General features: G+C 37.7%; 1 protein-coding gene across 2 annotated transcripts; it reads left to right on the top strand.

Moving 5' to 3' along the window:
* The first annotated feature begins 421 nt into the window (after window positions 1-421).
* LOC131932976 (growth hormone-regulated TBC protein 1) lies at window positions 422-20,105 on the top strand. 2 transcript variants are annotated; one of them, XM_059289857.1, is made up of 10 exons: window positions 422-649; window positions 9,003-9,157; window positions 9,672-9,718; window positions 10,424-10,535; window positions 11,185-11,312; window positions 12,775-12,871; window positions 14,469-14,532; window positions 15,119-15,227; window positions 15,411-15,596; window positions 16,315-20,105. In XM_059289857.1, the coding sequence occupies exons 1-10, from the start codon at window positions 615-617 to the stop codon at window positions 16,399-16,401; spliced, it is 1,020 nt and encodes a 339-aa protein (XP_059145840.1). In that variant the 5' UTR covers window positions 422-614; the 3' UTR covers window positions 16,402-20,105. The 2 variants fall into 2 exon arrangements, with proteins under 2 accessions (XP_059145840.1, XP_059145839.1); XM_059289856.1 differs by lacking the exon at window positions 422-649 and adding an exon at window positions 5,958-6,070.
* Window positions 20,106-20,204: the final 99 nt, after the last annotated feature.

Raw genomic sequence — 20,204 nt, 5'->3', positions numbered from 1 at the left:
CTTCTATCTTATGAAGTCCGTCCCCTCCCGTCGCCCCCCCCCCCCCTGTCAATTCCACTCATCTGAAAGAATACAAAAAAAATTCCTTGACGAATGGACCTCTCTATTGTCACGTTTTTAATTGCTTAGTGTCAGTCTACGTTTAATCCCCGCAACCCATTATATACCCCCCCCCCTCCAATCCTCTTCCAAAAAGAGGGGAAAAAATACCCTCCATTAATGAATGTAGGCGCATATCTCCATTTCAATGTTTAGTTTCTCATTGTTTTGTTTCAATCTACATTTTAACCCTCTGTCTCACGAAACCAAATCCACCATTTAAAAAAAAAAACTTCCATAATGAAAGAATGTCCCCATTGTCATGTTTATGTTAATTAAAAACTATTTCATTGTTTAGTTTTAATTCAGTTTTATTTTTCCATCCCGCAGAACACTTGACAACAAAAACCACGTGTGGAGTACAACGTTCGCAGTTTTCTTGAACTTTAACCCCGTAAGCCGCGTCTAATTTCGCCGCGAGGACCATCCATCATTAGAGGATGACCTCAGTCTGCTAATGACCAGCCGGGTTGGCCCATGACTCACGGGGTTGACTGACAGGACAACCCGGGGGGATGAGTACACCTGGGACAGCAAGATTCGGGCATGGGTAAGTCACGTGATCGTGCTTCTCGTCATGGTATGTGTGTGTTTTCCTTACACTTGGAGATGCGTTTAGCTCCTAAGTTTGAAAGAAAGCGATCCGATTGAAATGGATTACAATTGAGATAAAAGGTTAACCACTAACCAATCAAACCACATACGAGCCGAAGTAAAATCTTGTTATTGCTCACATAGGCGTACAGTTGTATCAAATGGTAGATGTGTTCGATTGGACAACATCATCTTTTTTTTTTTCGATCGTGCCGAAGACACATAGTGCAGATGAAGTAGAGTTTATCTGTTTCAATCCCCTAGGCATAAAAGAGGTGTAGAGTATATCCAGCCGCCTGTTTGCCCTTAACTTGGTTCAGGTACCCATCAGAGCTGGGTAGACTCAGGGTCGTCCTACAGATTCTAGCCCGGGATCTGAACTCGAGACTTTCGAGTTAGCAGCCGTAAGCTCTACCATTCGACCACGCCGCATTGGACATAATTAGACCGAAATATGCTTGTAATTAACTGTGTTTATGATTAGGTCATCCTGACAAATCATAATTAATTAAGGTATTAGACTGAGGCTATTGTAGTATGTAGTACGTACTTCATCCCCAACAACTAAAAAAAATTCCGTGTATCTTTGTTTTTCCAAAAGTTAATTCGCAGTTATTTAAAAGTTGAAAGATAATAATAATTTATTTGTACGTCTGGTAAGAAAAAACTCCACTTTCTGTCACCATCAATCTGACCTTCCCCCCTCCCATCTTTCTCAACCCCCCCCCCCCCCCCCCCCCCCACATACATGAAGTGGCCACTTACACACGTCTGCTAATCTGTACCAAACTCTAGACCGGTAATCTCGCCATCATTAGATGAATTGGTGCGGACTCACTTTGCACAAGTTCATTAGGTCAGACCGTGTCAGACTGCAACTAGATTAGAGTCATAGACACACGGTCTGTTGGCCTGTTGGTGTGAAGTTGTTGTCGATAGGTTGGTGTGAAGTTGTTGTCGATTGGTTGGTGTGAAGTTGTTGCCGAGTTGTTGGTGTGAAGTTGGTACAGATTCGTTGGTGTGAAGTTGCTACAGATTCGTTGGTGTGAAGTTGGTACAGATTCGTTGGTGTGTTGACGCGGTAGTGGTTCAAACAAGAATATTAAAATGCGGTACATTTCTTATGGGTAAGTTGCACGTAGAATAAGTTAGCCGTTGGTCAGATAGGTAGCCTTTAGACTACCTCATTGGTCAGTTGCATGTCTAAGTTATAGACCGGTTTTATGTCTAAGTGATTGTCAATTTCTGTTTTTAAACAAGTGGTCATTTTGGTGTGTATTAATTGATCTATCGGATGTCAAAGCAATTAATTTGTTTGATCTCTAACAATTGACCATTTTTATGACCAAAAACAACACAGAATCTGAATTATAGTTCATTCCGGTAGACCAGTATTCAATAGAGTATCTTTAACAGTCCTCTGTCATTGTGACGTAACGTATCGTTATATAAAACCTTTGGGCTGGGGGAGGTATATAAAAGACGTTACACCTTTAGTAGAGAATGGCTTTTGTCAATAGCTCACATAAGGCCATGCAACTTACATTGAGTATTGCGAATCAAATCAATATTCAAAATTATAAATTATAAAAATTCGAAAAGTAACGATACTAGCCCTGATACACTGTCAGATGAAGTAGAGTTTATCTATTTCTTTAATTATGTCTATGTAGAGAATCTGTGTTAAGAACTATCCCCACCGCCTTATTTCCCCCCCCCCTCCCTCCCAACAACTTTAATGATCAACCCGTTAGAGCTGAGTAAACATAGTGGCCAAGGACCCGAACTCGACACTTTGGGCTAAGCATGCGTCTTCTCTACCCACCCGACCAACATGCCTCTTACTCAAGTGGACAAAATACATTTACAATAATTGTAGGCCTACACTTTGAACATTTGTCGATTCCTCTTAATGATTTAGACTGAATCAATTAATTTAGTTCAAGTACTTTGAGAACGCGACAGGAAGTTCATACTTTTAAAGTTACAACATAGCGTACAGTTAAAGTGCGAGATGTCCCTGAGTCGCACTTTACCCAGTAAGCTATAGTAGAAGGTAGATTAAACTGTGTTATAGCGTACAGCTAAAGTGCGAGATGTCCCTGAGTCGCACTTTACCCAGTACGCCATAGCAGAAGGTAGATTAAACTGTGTTATAGCGTACAGCTAAAGTGCGAGATGTCCCTGAATCGCACTTTACCCAGTACGCTTTAACACAGAAGGTAGATAAACAGTGCAACAATTTATCAATGTACATTACATGGTCTGAAACAAAATATATTAAGAAATGTAAGATAACCACTTTAAAGATCAGACATCTGTATTTGTTGTTTAGATATTTCTTCTGTAGATACGTCCATATTTAAAGAAAGATACAGCACCATATTTAATGTATACAACAATTGGCAATATGCGGAATGAGAAACGTATCGATTATGACGTCATTTGATGGGGTGGTTAAAACGGGTGAATATGATTAGGGTAAGGTTGGATACAGGCCGATATAGGGTTGGATACAGGCCGGTATAGGGTTGGATACAGGCCGGTATAGGGTTGGATACAGGCCGGTATAGGGTTGGATACAGGCCGGTATAGGGTTGGATACAGGCCGGTATAGAGTTGGATACAGTCCGGTATTGGGTTGGATACAGGCCGGTATAGAGTTGGATACAGTCCGGTATTGGGTTGGATACAGGCCGGTATAGGGTTGGATACAGTCCGGTATAGGGTTGGATACAGGCCGGTATAGGGTTGGATACAGTCCGGTATAGGGTTGGATACAGGCCGGTATAGGGTTGGATACAGGCCGGTATAGGGTTGGATACAGGCCGGTATAGGGTTGGATACAGTCCGGTATTGGGTTGGATACAGGCCGGTATAGGGTTGGATACAGGCCGGTATAGGGTTGGATACAGGCCGGTATAGGGTTGGATACAGGCCGGTATAGGGTTGGATACAGGCCGGTATAGGGTTGGATACAGGCCGGTATAGGGTTGGATACAGTCCGGTATTGGGTTGGATACAGGCCGGTATAGAATTGGATACAGGCCGGTATAGGGTTGGATACAGGCCGGTATAGGGTTGGATACAGGCCGGTATAGGGTTGGATACAGGCCGGTATAGGGTTGGATACAGGCCGGTATAGGGTTGGATACAGGCCGGTATAGGGTTGGATACAGGCCGGTATAGGGTTGGATACAGGCCGGTATAGGGTTGGATACAGGCCGGTATAGGGTTGGATACAGGCCGGTATAGGGTTGGATACAGGCCGGTATAGGGTTGGATACAGGCCGGTATATACAAGCACTTTGGGCGTTGGCTCAGATTGACTGGGTGTGTGTGTGGGGGGGGGGGGGGGTAGATGATAAGTTAGGGAAGTGATTGTCTTTAAATCTCTCTCCGTATCAAGGCTTACGATAAGCGACCGTGTTAAAGTGTGGTTGAGCATGCGATACAATGTGTCATCATTTGTCGCGATAAGCCGTTGGTCTGATGTCCCTTATATAGACTGTGTACATTGCTTTCATTTCCACTAAAATCTGTGGACTGGGTGGTAAAGGGAAAATTTTACTTAAAGATTTTTTTTTCAACGTTCAATTGTCTAAAGCCCCCTCTCCTTATGCTAATATCTATATCTATCTGTCTGTCTGTGTGTGTGTATGTATATATATATATATATATATATATATATATATATATATATATATATATATATATATATATATATATATATATATATACAGTATTATAAAGTATGTATGTAGGTTAGATCAGTGTTTCTTCCAGACTTTTTTCTCCGGGGGGGGCACTTGAAATTTTCGGGGGGGGGGGGGGGCGGTAGACTTTCTTCGGGGGGCGGACACTGTTAAAAGTATATATTTTCTATATAAATTATATAAATTTCATTTCGTTCGGGGGGGGGGGGCGGTAAAAAAATTTCGGGGGGGGGGGGGGGGGGGGCTAAGCCCCCCCCCCCCCCCCCCCCCCCCCCCCCGAAGAGATGCCTGGAATAAACTCTGGGTTAGATGCATCAGCGACCTCACGATAACAAATTGCATCTTACATCTTACCATACACTAGTGGTTATACAGTTTGTAATAACCGCGCCATGGGGTGTAGACTCACCACATTCCTCTGCTGACGTCACACCAGCATATTGTGTCACCACGCAGACGATCCAACGATCAATACATCACGCGCGATTTAACCGGCTCAACACCGATACCGTCTGTTTTCACACGTGGGGCAGACTCAGTCTATAGGAGATCGTGTGTTTATTAGTGGATTTCTAAGATCAACTTGTATATTCGATGTCTTGTTGCATAGGGACTATACCGTTGTATTTAAGTAGACTCAGTCTATAGGAGATCGTTTGTTTATTAGTGGATTTCTACGGTCAACGTGTATTGTTCTATAGGGACTATACCATTGTATTTGAGCCAGATTAATTGTATAGGAGATCGTGTGTTTATTAGTGGATTTCTAAGATCAACTTGTATATTCGCTGTATTGTTCTATAGGGACTATACCATTGTATTTGAGCGCGACTCAGTCGATATGAAATCGTTTGTTTATTAGTTTATGTGAATTTCTGAAATCATCTTGTACTGTCGCTGTCGTGGTGTATAGGACTATACCATTGTATTTGAGCAGACTCAGTCTAAAGGATATCTATATGGATTTCTAAGATCAACTTGTATATTCGCTGTCTTGTTGCATAGGACTATACCATTGTATTGAGCCAAAGTCGGTCTATAGGAAATCGTTTGTTTATTAGTCTATATGGATTTTTAAGATCAACTTGTATATTCGCTGTGTTGTTGCATTGGACTATACCATTATATTTGGACCAGAGTCAGGCAATAGGAAATCGTGTGTCTATTAGTCAATGTGAACTTCAAAGGTCATCTTTTACGTTCGCTGTCTTGTTGTATAGCACTATATTTGGAAACTATTTCTCTTTATCGTGCATGTAGAATTTATGCACAGACTCTAGGCAATTATTAAAAGATACAATCGGTGTTACCTCAAGAAACGTTGGATACTAGTCCAGTGCTTTCGAGGCTTTTTTTTTAGCAATCCACTTTGACATTTCATATTATGTGTATTTCCTTTCATTTTTAACTGCTTAAAGACATGTTTGACCTTACTCTAAAACAGAAGTTTTGAGTATTTGTCTAACGTAGTAGCAGTAGAGTGGAGGAGTTTGAAAGTGAATAGGTTTGGCTTGTGCGTGTCCGGATTCTGAGAGGAAAACAAGTGTTCTGAGATTTGTTGTGATGTCACACAGTCCAGGCTCCGTGGGGGAAGACAGGACGGGAAGGTCGAGGTCATCGTCGTCTGGAGACTCGTCGTGTTCAGGAGGAGATGTCTGCAGGTGGTGACATGTTAGGTTTAGGTTCTGGGTGGTGAACCTTAAGGTTTAGATTCTGGGTGGTGACACATTAGGTTTTGGTTTGAGTGGTGACATATTAGGTTTAGGTTCTGGGTGGTGACATGGTAGGTTAGGTTGTGGGTGGTGACATGTTAGGTTTAGGTTCTGGGTGGTGACATGTTAGGTTTAGGTTCTGGGTGGTGACATGTTAGGTTTAGGTTGTGGTGATATGTTAGGTTTAGGTTGTGGGTGGTGACATGTTAGGTTTAGGTTCTGGGTGGTGATATGTTAGGTTTAGGTTGTGGGTGGTGATATGTTAGGTTTAGGTTCTGGGTGGTGACATGTTAGGTTTAGGTTCTGGGTGGTGACATGTTAGGTTTAGGTTGTGGTGACACATTAGGTTAAGGTTCTGGGTGGTGACACATTAGGTTTAGGTTGTGGGTGGAGAGACGTTAGGTTTAGGTTTCAGTGGCGACATGTTAGGTTTAGGTTGTGGGTGGTGACACATTAGGTTTAGGTTCTGGGTGGTGACATGTTAGGTTTAGGTTCTGGGTGGTGACATGTTAGGTTTAGGTTGTGGTGACACATTAGGTTTAGGTTCTGGGTGGTGACACATTAGGTTTAGGTTGTGGGTGGAGAGACGTTAGGTTTAGGTTTCAGTGGCGACATGTTAGGTTTAGGTTGTGGGTGGTGAGATGTTAGGTTTAGGTTCTGGGTGGTGACACATTAGGTTTAGGTTGTGGGTGGTGATATGTTAGGTTTAGGTTTCAGTGGTGACATGTTAGGTTTAGGTTCTGGGTGGTGATATGTTAGGTTTAGGTTCTGGGTGGTGATATGTTAGGTTTAGGTTCTGGGTGGTGACACATTAGGGTAAGGTTCTGGGTGGTGACACGTTAGGTTTAGGTTCTGGGTGGTGACACATTAGGGTTAGGTTCTGGGTGGTGACACGTTAGGTTTAGGTTCTGGGTGGTGACACATTAGGGTTAGGTTCTGGGTGGTGACACGTTAGGTTTAGGTTCTGGGTGGTGACATGTTAGGTTTTCAGTTGTGGGTGGTGACATGTTAGGTGTAGGTTCTGGGTGGTGACACATTAGGTTCTGGGTGGTGACACATTAGGTTCTGGGTGGTGACACATTAGGTTCTGGGTGGTTACACATTAGGTTCTGGGTGATGACACATGAGGTTTAGAATCTGGGTGGTGACACATTAGGTTTAGGTTGTGAGCGGTGATATGTTAGGTTCTGATTGGTGATACATTAAATTATGCGATGGGTGGTGATATTGTAAGTTTAGGTGAAGGTTAGTAATACATCAAGTTTAGGTGAAAGATGGTGACACACTGAGTTTAGGCGTTAAGTTTATGTGTAGGATGTTAACACTTATATAAACACATTAGCTATAGGCTCTGATGTCTTATTCTTGCAATTCTACCACGGTACTGTAAACACCTCAATAGTTTTATATTTTTAAGTTTATGACTAACATATTCGAAAACAAAACCCTTTACAACCAATCTGTTTGCTTGTGGCAGCTGTAGGTATGTCACTGTCTATAATAAAAAAAAAATCTGGTATGTATTGAACATTTTGAGTTCAATCAATAAATAATTGTGGGTTACTTTTAAATATGTTCACAGTAGTATAAACAAAAATGTCAATATTCATATTACATTACTGTTGAAACACTTTTGAAAATATCTGTGGTTGTTGTGGTTTATTGTTATTAGGCTAATATTCAATAGAATTGATGGTAAACTGTGTGTGTGTGGGGGGGGGGGGAAGCAGGTCATAGATTTCCTGTTTAGTTCAGTGAATCCTTATAGTTCGTGATAGGTCATTTATCCCTTCATAGTTTGTGATACATTAGTGAACCCTTGGTCGTTTATGATAGGTCTTTGATCCCTGGGGTGTTTCAAATATAACTGTGTCAAACTTTACAAGTCCACCATTAATTGTGTAACTGGTGTAACAGCTTTATTGTTTGACTGGAACTTAGATCACTTCACTTTTAAAATCTGGCTTTGTATCCCACTTCAAGATTTTTATATTCACCCATTTTGGGTGAGGCATTACTTGTATGTTGACAAACATTACTTACAATATTGTATCTACACCAACATTACTTACAACATTGTATCTCCACCAACATTACATACAACATTGTATCTCCACCAACATTACTTACAACATTGTACCTCCACCAACATTACTTACAACATTGTATCTCCACCAACATTACTTACAACATTGTATCTCCACCAACATTACTTACAACATTGTATCTTGAATGACATTACTTACATTTGTTTACATTGCTTTTATCTTCTGTACTTCTACTTGTACAATACATACCAGATTAGCATGGAGTGCAGCTTAGCCATTTCAATACATCCACTTTGTGACTTGCTTCTACAATTTGATGTATTCTTCATGGTGAACTCAAAATAATTAATCTTAAAAAATTATTTGACATATTTTGTTTCTTGAAAATTGAAAACTATATCATTAAAGTAAGATAACTTGTTAAATTTAAGTTTACATGATGAAAATATGTTTAAATGTGTGTAACTTAATTATGGACATTTGGTTTATTGTCATGAGTAATGCTTAAAAATTATATAAATTTATCTTGGACATTTGGTTTATGGTCATAATTGATCCTTAAAATGTTTATAAATTTATCATGGACATTTGGTTTATGGTCTTAATTTATCCTTAGAATGTGCATGAATTTATCATGGACATTTGGTTTATGGTCTTATTTTATCCTTAGAATGTGCATGAATTTATCATGGACATTTGGTTTATGTTCATAATTGATCCTTAAAGTATATTAAATTAATCATGGACATTTGGTTTATGGTCATAATTCATCCTTAAAATGTGTATAAATTTACCCGAGTCATCTGGTAAATTGTAATGATTGATCCTTGCAGAAAAGTGGACCCGTATGGGTTTGAGAGAAAGGAGGAGTTTGACTTTGATGCCTACGAGAAGTTCATGTCCACCTACCTGTCTGTTCTGACCAGGAGGGCACTCAGGTGGAAGGACACCTACGATGGTAAAACAAAGCTGCCCAGGTCCAGGAAATGTAAGTACAAGATCCACATGGATATCCATGTTAGATTTAACCACATGCACACCATCATCATCCACTAGTTAGGGCTAAGAAGTATAAATGTAAATGTCTACAAGACAAATAAACATCCACTCTCACACCATCTACATTCACAACCCCCTCCCAGATTCACATCCCATTGACACACACACACACACACATATTCACACACCATCCATGTCTACACACCATCCACATTCACACAATATCCATTTTCAAACCTCTGCCTCCCAATATTCACACCCAATCAAAATCCACACACCATCTACAAACCTTCCACATCCAAATACCATCAAAATTCATACTCATTTACAAACACACTATGTCCATATTCACTCCCACTTTCATATATATCATATATATCATGCAATGTTTTATAAACAGAAATCTCAACTCTTGTGCCTACTTATATTTATCTTTACTCTTACTGTTAGAATCTTGTAATTTACTGTTGAGACAAGTTTTTCTTTTTTTGTTAATTCTTCAGTGAAAAGATTTTGTAGGAAGGGCATACCTGGAGATATACGACCTGAGGTAAGAGAAAATTTCCTGGAGGTGTGGGGTAGAAAAGTCAAGCTGTAGTAACAGTTGGGTACTGTTATGTGTAGGGTTTATGCTAGTAGGGTTCAATTGTTTCTGCCGAGGGGCAAGTAGAGTTCAACTGTATCTTTAGTGGTGTAAGTAGGGTTCAATTGTTTCTGTAGAGGGGAAGTAGAGTTCAATTGTATCTTTAGTGGTGTAAGTAGGGTTCAATTGTTTCTGTAGAGGGGAAGTAGAGTTCAACTGTATCTTTAGTGGTGTAAGTAGGGTTCAATTGTTTGTGTCGTAACAGTTTGTCCTGTCATGGTGTAGGGTTTGTGCTAGTAGGGTTCACTTGTTTCTGTAGTGGGGCAAGTAGGGTTCAGTTGTTTCTGTAGTGGAGCAAGTAGGGTTCAGTTGTTTCTGTCGTAACAGTTTTCCTGTCATGGTGTAGTGTTTCTGCTAGTAGGGTTTAACTTTTGTGGTGCAAGTAGGGTTCAATTGTTTCTATCGTGGAGCAACAACACAACCCAGTATACACAGTTCAACTAAATATACTATGTCAGTGTGGATTTCCTCAAATTTAGTGTTAAAAAGACAAGTAAAGTCCTTATTCAAGTGTTTATTTTGTAAAGAAGTCTTTGACCAATAATGTATTTAGCTATAAACCCCATGTATACTGGTGACCTTCTGAGTGAGTACGTGTTCGTCATCTCCCAGGTGTGGATGCAGATTAGTCTGGCAGCAAAACGCATGTCTGAAGACCCGCAGAGGTACGCCACCCTGAGGAGCCAGATGACCGACCCGTCAGTGTCCGACACCATTGTCTTAGGTGATCCTAATTAATACCAACTTTAAGATAAATGTCACAAAACTAGCGGTATTGAAAGCCAACAGGTTTACTGATTTGATATAGATCCTAACAATTGTTTGAAGAGACGGCATAGCCTAGTAGTAGAGCGCTAGACTGTTAACCCAAAAGTCTTGAGTTCGAATCCAGGTTTAAATCAGTAGATCAACCCTGTGACCATTTAGCTCTGATGAGTACCTAGCTCATGTTAAGGAAAAAAAGGTAACTTGGCATAGTGCTGACCACATTATCTCCTTGTAAGCTAAGGTCATTGAGACAGATGAACTCTACTTCATCTGCCCCATGTGTCTTGGGATAAACAGGAAAAGATGATGATGAACCAATGTTTTCTAAGGATTATACAAGTAGCTTTAAAAATAGAATTAAAAGAAATAACGCAACTTAATTGTTAGTAAACAAATTTCCAAATGTCTACTGTAGATTTTAATAATTTTTTTACACTTGTATATCCCTCCTTTTAAAATCACTTCACATTCTTTAATAATACTTTTGACTTTAAAAAATAACAGCTATCAAGAGAATCAAGAAGCATTTGTTCTAGGGACTGTAATATTTTTTTAGATCTGTGATGGCTGAGCACACAGTTTAAGATTTGAACTTGACTTTTCAGATCTGCACAGGACATTCCCTGAAAATGTTTACTTCAGTGAGCTGACAGACCCAGGATCTTTACGCAGACCCCTACAGAATGTTCTGGAGGCCATTTCTCTGAGTATACCACACATTGGATATTGCCAGGTTGGTTGGATATTGCCATGTTTGTTGGATGTGGCCTAGTTTGTTGGATGTGGCCAAGTTTGTTGGATGTTTGTTGGATGTGGCCATTTTTGTTGGATGTGGCAAAGTTTGTTGAATGTGGCTGTGTTTGTTGGATGTGGCCATGTTTGTTGGGTGTGGCCAAGTTTGTTGGATGTGGCCATGTTTATTGGATGTGGCTGTGTTTGTTGGATGTGGCCAAGTTTGTTGGATGTGGCTGTGTTTGTTGGATGTGGCTGTGTTTGTCGGATGTGGCCAAGTTTGTTGAATGTGGCCAAGTTTGTTGAATGTGGCTGTGTTTGTTTGATGTAGCTGTGTTTGTTGGATGTGGCAGTGTTTGTTGGATGTGGCCATTTTTGTTGGATGTGGCCATGTTTGTTGGATGTGGCCGTGTTTGTTGGATGTGGCGGTGTTTGTCTGATGTGGCCAAGGTGGCCAAGTTTGTTGAATGTGGCCAAGTTTGTTGAATGTGGCCAAGTTTGTTGAATGTGGCCAAGTTTGTTGAATGTGGCTGTGTTTGTTTGATGTGGCTGTGTTTGTTGGATGTGGCTGTGTTTGTTGGATGTGGCCATTTTTGTTGGATGTGGCCGTGTTTGTTGGATGTGGCCGTGTTTGTTGGATGTGGCTGTGTTTGTTGGATGTGGCGGTGTTTGTCGGATGTGGCCAAGTTTGTTGAATGTGGCCAAGTTTGTTGAATGTGGCCACGTTTGTTGAATGTGGCTGTGTTTGTTTAATGTGGCTGTGTTTGTTGGATGTAGCCAAGTTTGTTGGATGTGGCCAAGTTTGTTGGATGTGGCTGTGTTTGTTGGATGTGGCCGTGTTTGTTGGATGTGGCCAAGTTTGTTGGATGTGGCCGTGTTTATTGGATGTGGCCAAGTTTGTCGGATGTGGCCAAGTTTGTTGGATGTGGCCGTGTTTGTTGAATGTGGCCATATTTGTTAGATGTGGCCATATTTGTTAGATGTGTCCATTTTTGTTAGATGTGGCCGTGTTTGTTGGATGTGGCCCTGTTTGTTGGATGTGGCCGTGTTTGTTGGATGTGGCCATATTTGTTAGATGTGGCCATATTTGTTAGATGTGTCCATTTTTGTTAGATGTGGCCGTGTTTGTTGGATGTGGCCGTGTTTGTTGGATGTGGCCATATTTGTTAGATGTGGCCATATTTGTTAGATGTGTCCATTTTTGTTAGATGTGGCCGTGTTTGTTGGATGTGGCCATATTTGTTAGATGTGGCCATATTTGTTAGATGTGTCCATTTTTGTTAGATGTGGCCGTGTTTGTTGGATGTGGCCAAGTTTGTTGGATGTGGCCATATTTGTTAGATGTGTCCATTTTTGTTGGATGTGGCCCTGTTTGTTGAAAGTGGCCATGTTTGTTGGACTTAGTCAAGTTTGTTGGGTAATGTTTTACCATGTTTATTGTTTTGTTGTGACTGAATCTTCAGGGTATGAACTTCATTGCTGGGCTGTTGCTCTTAGTGGTGAAAACAGAAGAAAAAGCTTTTTGGTTGATGGACACACTCATACAGAACATTCTACCAGGTATGTCTAGAACATTTTTATCTACTAGGCCATACATTCTACCTGGTATGATCTAGACCAGGGGTCGGCAACCTGCGGCTCGCGAGCCGCATGCGGCTCTTTTGATATCAAGATGCGGCTCTCCAGCTCCTTGAACAAATACTAATACTCTTAATAAAAAAATAAAATATTTGAAATAAAGAAAATGTTAGTGGCTCTTTAAAATCAGGGAAATTTTGAAAATTGTAACTTTTGGCTCTTCCGCTTCAAAAGGTTGCCGACCCCTGATCTAGACACACAAAGGGATAGTGTTGTCAGCGCTATGCTCAGCTGCCTATCGCCAACGTTAGTTCGGTATTCATCAGACGTGCGTAGGGACCAGCTATTTGACCTTCCTGGCAGCAGTTGTGTGCTCTAAACACAGAGCATGACACCCAAACTAGCTCTGCTACACATGATCAGTTATTTAGATGAATATATGAAACACAATAGCCAAGCACTGATGTTCTATGATTAGCTTTGTTTCATTCAAAAACAGAAATATTGAAATTTTATAAATAATTTTCCCCAAGATTTGAATAAATGACACATCAGTTATAATAGCTACTAATTTTTTTTCTCCTAGACTTCTATGCACCAAACAGCCCTTAAATGTTTACTTACTTTCTCCTAGACTTCTATGCACCAAACATGATAGCTATCAAATATTTACTTACTTTCTCCTAGACTTCTATGCACCAAACATGATAGCTATCAAATGTTTACTTACTTTCTCCTAGACTTCTATGCACCAAACATGATAGCTATCAAATATTTACTTACTTTCTCCTAGACTTCTATGCACCAAACATGATAGCTATCAAATGTTTATTTACTTTCTCCTAGACTTCTATGCACCAAACATGATAGCTATCAAATGTTTATTTACTTTCTCCTAGACTTCTATGCACCAAACAGCCCTTAAATGTTTACTTACTTTCTCCTAGACTTCTATGCACCAAACATGATAGCTATCAAATATTTACTTACTTTCTCCTAGACTTCTATGCATCAAACATGATAGCTATCAAATGTTTATTTACTTTCTCCTAGACTTCTATGCACCAAACATGATAGCTATCAAATGTTTATTTACTTTCTCCTAGACTTCTATGCACCAAACATGATAGCTATCAAATGTTTATTTACTTTCTCCTAGACTTCTATGCACCAAACATGATAGCTATCAAATTTTTACTTACTCTCCTAGACTTCTATGCACCAAACATGATAGCTATCAAATATTTACTTACTTTCTCCTAGACTTCTATGCACCAAACATGATAGCTATCAAATATTTACTTACTCTCCTAGACTTCTATGCACCAAACATGATAGCTATCAAATATTTACTTACTTTCTCCTAGACTTCTATGCACCAAACATGATAGCTATCAAATATTTACTTACTTTCTCCTAGACTTCTATGCACCAAACATGATAGCTATCAAATGTTTATTTACTTTCTCCTAGACTTCTATGCACCAAACATGATAGCTATCAAATGTTTATTTACTTTCTCCTAGACTTCTATGCACCAAACATGATAGCTATCAAATGTTTATTTACTTTCTCCTAGACTTCTATGCACCAAACATGATAGCTATCAAAGCTGAGCAAGATCTGCTTGGAGAGGTTGTCAGGTCAGTTTTGTCATGTCATAAAATGTTTGTTGTGTATCATTGAGATTCTCTGTACCGAAAAATTCTTGTTTAATAAAATATATACTGCCATCAAGTAACAAGGTTGTAAACAATTAATACAGATCTGTGAGCATTTTTTATTGTACTTATATAATCTAATAATGAAAGTATTTTTTTTTCATTTTCTGCTTCTTTTCCCCTTGTATGTGTTGACGTTATGTTTTAACTATCATTTATAAACTAATATGTGTTGACGGAGTTGTCTAGCAGTAGAGAGCTGGACTGCTAACCTGTAAGTCTTGAGTTCAAATCCAGGTTTTAGTCAGTAGACTGTCCCTGAGTCCACCCAATTCTGATGGGCACCTAACTTATGTTAGGGTAAGTAAAGGCGGCTGGGCATAGTGCTGACCACACTATCCCTTCATATGCTGAGGTCACAGAAACAAGTGAACTTTACTTCACTTGCCCTATAGACCGTCAGGTTTGAAAGAGAACTTTACTTACTTTACTTATGTGTTGACAGATTATGTTTTACCTATAATACCAAACCTGGTTTGTGTTGACCTCATTCTGTCTGACTCACCAGGTGGAAGTTGCCAGACCTACATGCACACCTTGAAGGGCTGGGGGTGCAGTGGTGTCTGATTGGCATGAAGTGGTTCATCTGCCTGTTTGCAGACGTCATGCCTGTTGAGGTGATGTCCAGATTTTTATCTATTTTTCAGCCATTTTGGATAAATTGAAATGTACCACCTGTATATTTTAAAGCAATTGGTCCTTGCAGACATTTGTGATAAATTATAGCTTTACTTTCTCTATACGTCTTAAATAAAAAATGTTCCGCTTTAGCTGTAATTTAATTTGGTCTTTTACTTTAGACGGTGTTAAGAATTTGGGACTGCCTGTTCATGGAGGGGTCAAAGATTCTGCTGCGTGTGGCCTTGACCTTGATAACCTTGAACAAGGACCGTCTGATGCAGTGCACCAACTTCCCTCAGGCCGTGGACGTGTTCAAGGACATTGTGAAGGACCCCATCACCCTAGACTGTCATAATTTCATGAAGGTCAGTACGCTGTCTCTATATTCACAACTATTAAAGTAAAAAAGCAAAACAAAATGAAGTTCCGATTTCATACCTAACTCGCAATAGGAAAAAGTAGTAGAGGCAATCTTTTTCTTGACCTCGACATATAAAGAGGTGGTGTGGTCAGCACTATGCCCAGCCGTTTTTACTTTCCCCAATGAGAGTCAGGTACCAGTCATATCTGGGTGGACTCAGGGACACAAGTCTGGACTGGGATCCTAACTCTAGACCTCAGACTAACAGTCGAGTGCTCTAGCGCAAAAAGCATGCTGTTATATAAAAATATCACAATGTATTATGTTCAGCTAATTATGAAGTCGTTAATAAAAAAAAAGAAATAATGGTCAACTAATTGTAAAATTTGCTTCAACACACTAGAAAATATGGTTTGTGACTAAACTTTAAGAATACAACTCAACTCAACCATAAAATATCTAAAACTCAATTTTTCAGCCTAAACTTTAGACCCTATTAAAGTAGATCCTAGTAAAGTAGTGTACATCTTTTGGCAAGATATCATAAGAGTAGGGTTATTGATTGTGGAGGTGGATGTGGTTACATAGGGACTTATTGATGTTATCAGTGTTTGTTTATATGATGATGTCTGCTAGTATAGACAATGGGTTGAGAGATCAGCTAAAATTAGCTTGAAATTATTAATAGCGTTTTGACCTGTTATAAAATTCTTGCTTGACAGAGTATTTTCACTGTGACTGGGTCTATGCCCAGGTCTAAGATAATCTCTATGAGGGAGAAGTGTGTTCGACAGAATCTGAAACAGTAACAGACTCATGCGTGTGTGTCATCAAGTCAATATCAAGTTTTTCATCAAGCAAATATCAAGTCTATCATCAATTACATCATCAAGTTGATCATAACGACTTTATCAAGTTATTATCAAGTGAATCATCAAATCCATATCAATTTTACTATCAAGTCCATATTAATGTTATAAATTATATTGTCAAATGTATATGAAGCTTCTCATAAAGTGAATTATCAGGTCCTTGGTCAAATCTATCATTATTGTTATATCATTACAATAATCATCAAGCATATCAACTCAATCAATCCATTTTTAAGCCAGTCATCGTCTAGCAGGTTGAATATCAAGACTATTGTTACAACTGTCTTTTAAATAGATTAATGATCATTAGTCTTTTAGGAACCATTTTTAGAATCTTCAATTGTTTTATTAAGTAATTAATATATTTTTCATCAAATATACATTTTTTAAAATGTGGTATGAATCTAATGTTATTGAGAAGCCTGGGTGACATGGATGAATTAATATATTATGATATATAGCTTTTAATCCTTCCACAGCATTAGGGTATTCATTGATTAATTATATGTGCTCAATGACCACATATTTACGTGGTCTTTTTATGTACGTCATGGTCCATGCTTTAATTATTTTGATTTAAAACTTAGTTAGATTCCAGAAAACTCTTGGGCTAATAATAGCTTGCTATCTAACACTTGTTACCTTTTCGTGTTATAGACCTAGCAGTGAAAAATGTTTCTCTTTTAAACTGTTTGAGCAGTGGTAAAAATTGTTTGTTTTTTTTACAAATTTTATGAAACAGATCCAGCAGTATAAACATTAAACTGTACTACTGCTCTGTGTTACAACATAAAAGTTATTCTAGTGCTGTTGTTTTATTATGTGAACATATTTGTAATGTGCAATAAAAAAAAAGTTGTAAACAATTAAAATGAACAAATATTTAAGTTAATTAATTTAAATTGAGGCTATGAACTTAATTATTTTTTTCTCATAGTATTGAAGGTGTGAATAGAATTTTGCATTTGTAGATTCACTTGTTATCAAACAGGCCAAATTAAACAAAATCTTTGCAATAAAAATTGTAAAATTATAATTGATTTTCAAAGTATGTAAAAAATTATTTGAAAAAATGTGCAATAATTTTTCATTCATTCATTGGTTGTTGTATTGGTGATTATATTTTTATTGTTTATTCTTGCTTTCTAAAAATGACTGTCCATTGGCCAGAAAAATATTTTTTTAAATGAACCTTTTTTATTTTTGCATGACTAATGATTAAATGAACCTTTTTATTTGTGTTACTAATGTTTTAAATTAACAATTTTATTCGTATGACTAATGTTTTCTGTGTTTTTATACAAAGGTTCATTTTTTCAGTTGCATACATTCCTCAAGTCTAGCTCAATATGTGTCTGTTGCTGTTTCCTATTGGGCTGTTAGTAATGGTATACAAGTGTGACTCTCCATGACAGTGTACTTTGTTTGCATCCATGTTTATGTATATTTTTTATTAGCATCTGTGCTCATGTTAGTAATACAGTTTTAAATCACTTTTAACACTGATTTGGAGGGTAAACATTGATTTGGACTAATAGTCCTATTGAAATAATAGTTTCACTGTTGACTTAATGCTGAGTGTAATTCTGAAAAAAAAATTTAATTACCTTTGGCATCTTTGCACTTCGGATATCAGTTTGCTACTGTTAAAAGACAATTGAAATACACTTTAGTTTGATTTCTTTTTTAAATCTCCGTCACAAATATAAACATTTATAAAGATTTAAAAATTAATATAATCTCAAAATTATTGTTTTAATTTTTTTTTTTTACGCTAGCTTAAAATTTCTTTAAATGCCAAGCAAGTCCATTTGATTGCAGGCAAACACATGCCATTGAGATAGATGGTCACCACAGTCTAATACATGAAATTTTTACAGGAGAACCTTTTTCCAATGTTTAAAGTAACACTGGTTTATCTCTTGTTCATGACAGTAATTCTTTCTGCAATGTTAATACAGTGAATTAGTAAGGGGAGATGAATTGGGTGAATGTTATTTGTACTTTGTACCCTGTCCCGTTCGTCTCTGTTCAATCCTCCTTTGAGTTGTGACAGTCCAGTTTGTACCTGTTTTCTGTAAGGATATAAGGTGTGTGTGATTGACTCAGCCTCAGTCTAGTCCAGTTCTTCCACTAGGTTAGTGAAGGTTAGTTCTGTACTGTTAGACAGCCACTGTATCTTAGCTTGTGTACTAGCTTGTGTATTTATATTTAGAATAGTTTGCCTTGTGTAGATAGTATTAAACTCATTTAGTTTTAACGAGCTGTCATTTCATTTAGTCTTGTTTTGTAACCAGCTTGTGGTTGTTAGTCTTATATGTTGTGCTATGCACTGGATCACTCGTAAACATGTATCCGTATGTTACCAACAGTTAAAAACATATAATTAGGCACAGATCAAATTATAATTACACAAAGCCTCAGGAAAAAATATTCTACAATGAATTCAGGGCATGTTTAGTGGCACATATCTAATAATCATATCCACATAGTTTTATATCTGGTCTACCCTAAGTGGTGTTTCCAAGTTATAAAGTTTTAGATTTTGTACTTTTTAGCATTGTTTTCTTCAAGAACAAAAAAGAACAATTTCAACTTTTTCAATTTATATTTCATTTACTGAGATATTATATTTTAAAATTCTAGCTGTTTGTATGTGGTTTGATAATTCAATATGTGTGTGGTTTGTATACTCCAATACAGAAATCTGAACATTTTGTTAAACTTGCTTTATGTTCAATGTTTGAGAATTTACAGTGTATTTGTCTTTATACCACGCTGGCCAAGGGTTACGGATGATGTTACGAATCCATTTTTTTGTCGAAAATATTTTCACCAATTTCTAACACCATGTTACCCCCAGGGTAATGGAAGATGAGGTTATACATTTATTGACTTTTTACAAGCGTTGTAAACATCACATTATCTGTAGGCACAGATAATGTGATAAGATATTACTATTATAAAGCAGTTTTTAGATTTAAATATTTTCACCTATAGTAAAATTAGAACTATTCATGCTTTAACAATTTTAAAAGTCTTATCACTTTGTTTTTTTTAAAAATGTATCATCATCAATGAAGGGATATTGGGTTACAATTTTTCTTAAGGTCAGGTAAAAGAATTTATAGCACATTGTACACTTAAGTTGTGTTTTTTTTTCCTCAATGGCTGGATTTTAAATGAATTTTTTTAACATACTGACTTGTTATAACAAATAGATTTGAACTAATACAGCTCATTTAGCATCCGTACTGACTATATTTTTTTTTTGCATTACCGACATATCATTTTATACCAGTAAGTTTTATTGTTTATTTTGAGTTAAAAATAAAGATATTTTTCTATGTAGAACCAAATGTTAATAAATTTTATTGGACTTAAAAAAAGAAAATTTGTACTTTGAATTTTATGCTGGTATTCTGTTTTTTTATTTAAGTATATAGCAGTTAATAATGCTTCTAACACTGCTTTACACTTATGATATGTATAATATTATACATCTTAAAAAAACTTGCAACAAGTAAGTATACATTTTCCATGGGAAAAATTGTTTTCAGATAACATCAAATTATTGCGATGTTTTTTTTGCAAGTGTTAACGTGGTGTAATTGAACAAAGTTTGCTAACCTTGAGTTATTTGACTTAATCCTCTTTACTCTGTGTGTCACAAAATTAAAGTTTATTTTTCTACATGGGTGGAAAATGGCGCCTAGAAATTTTTTTTTTTTTTACGAGAT

This window comes from Physella acuta, unplaced genomic scaffold, assembly GCF_028476545.2.
Source record: "Physella acuta isolate Inbredline_101_S28 unplaced genomic scaffold, ASM2847654v3 ptg002333l, whole genome shotgun sequence".
Taxonomy (NCBI): Eukaryota; Metazoa; Mollusca; class Gastropoda; family Physidae; genus Physella; species Physella acuta.
Note: the sequence above shows the minus strand (reverse complement) of the source record. Positions and strands in the feature narration are given on the sequence as shown.

Bases quoted from the DNA above. Each gene is read 5' to 3' on its own strand.
- LOC131932976 (XM_059289856.1), top strand. From the start codon at position 5,973: ATGTCACACAGTCCAGGCTCCGTGGGGGAAGACAGGACGGGAAGGTCG. The intron at 9,719-10,423 runs GTAAGAGAAAAT...GTCATCTCCCAG, and splicing joins CTGGAGATATACGACCTGAG to GTGTGGATGCAGATTAGTCT. The intron at 15,597-16,314 runs GTCAGTACGCTG...CTTGCTTGACAG, and splicing joins ACTGTCATAATTTCATGAAG to AGTATTTTCACTGTGACTGG.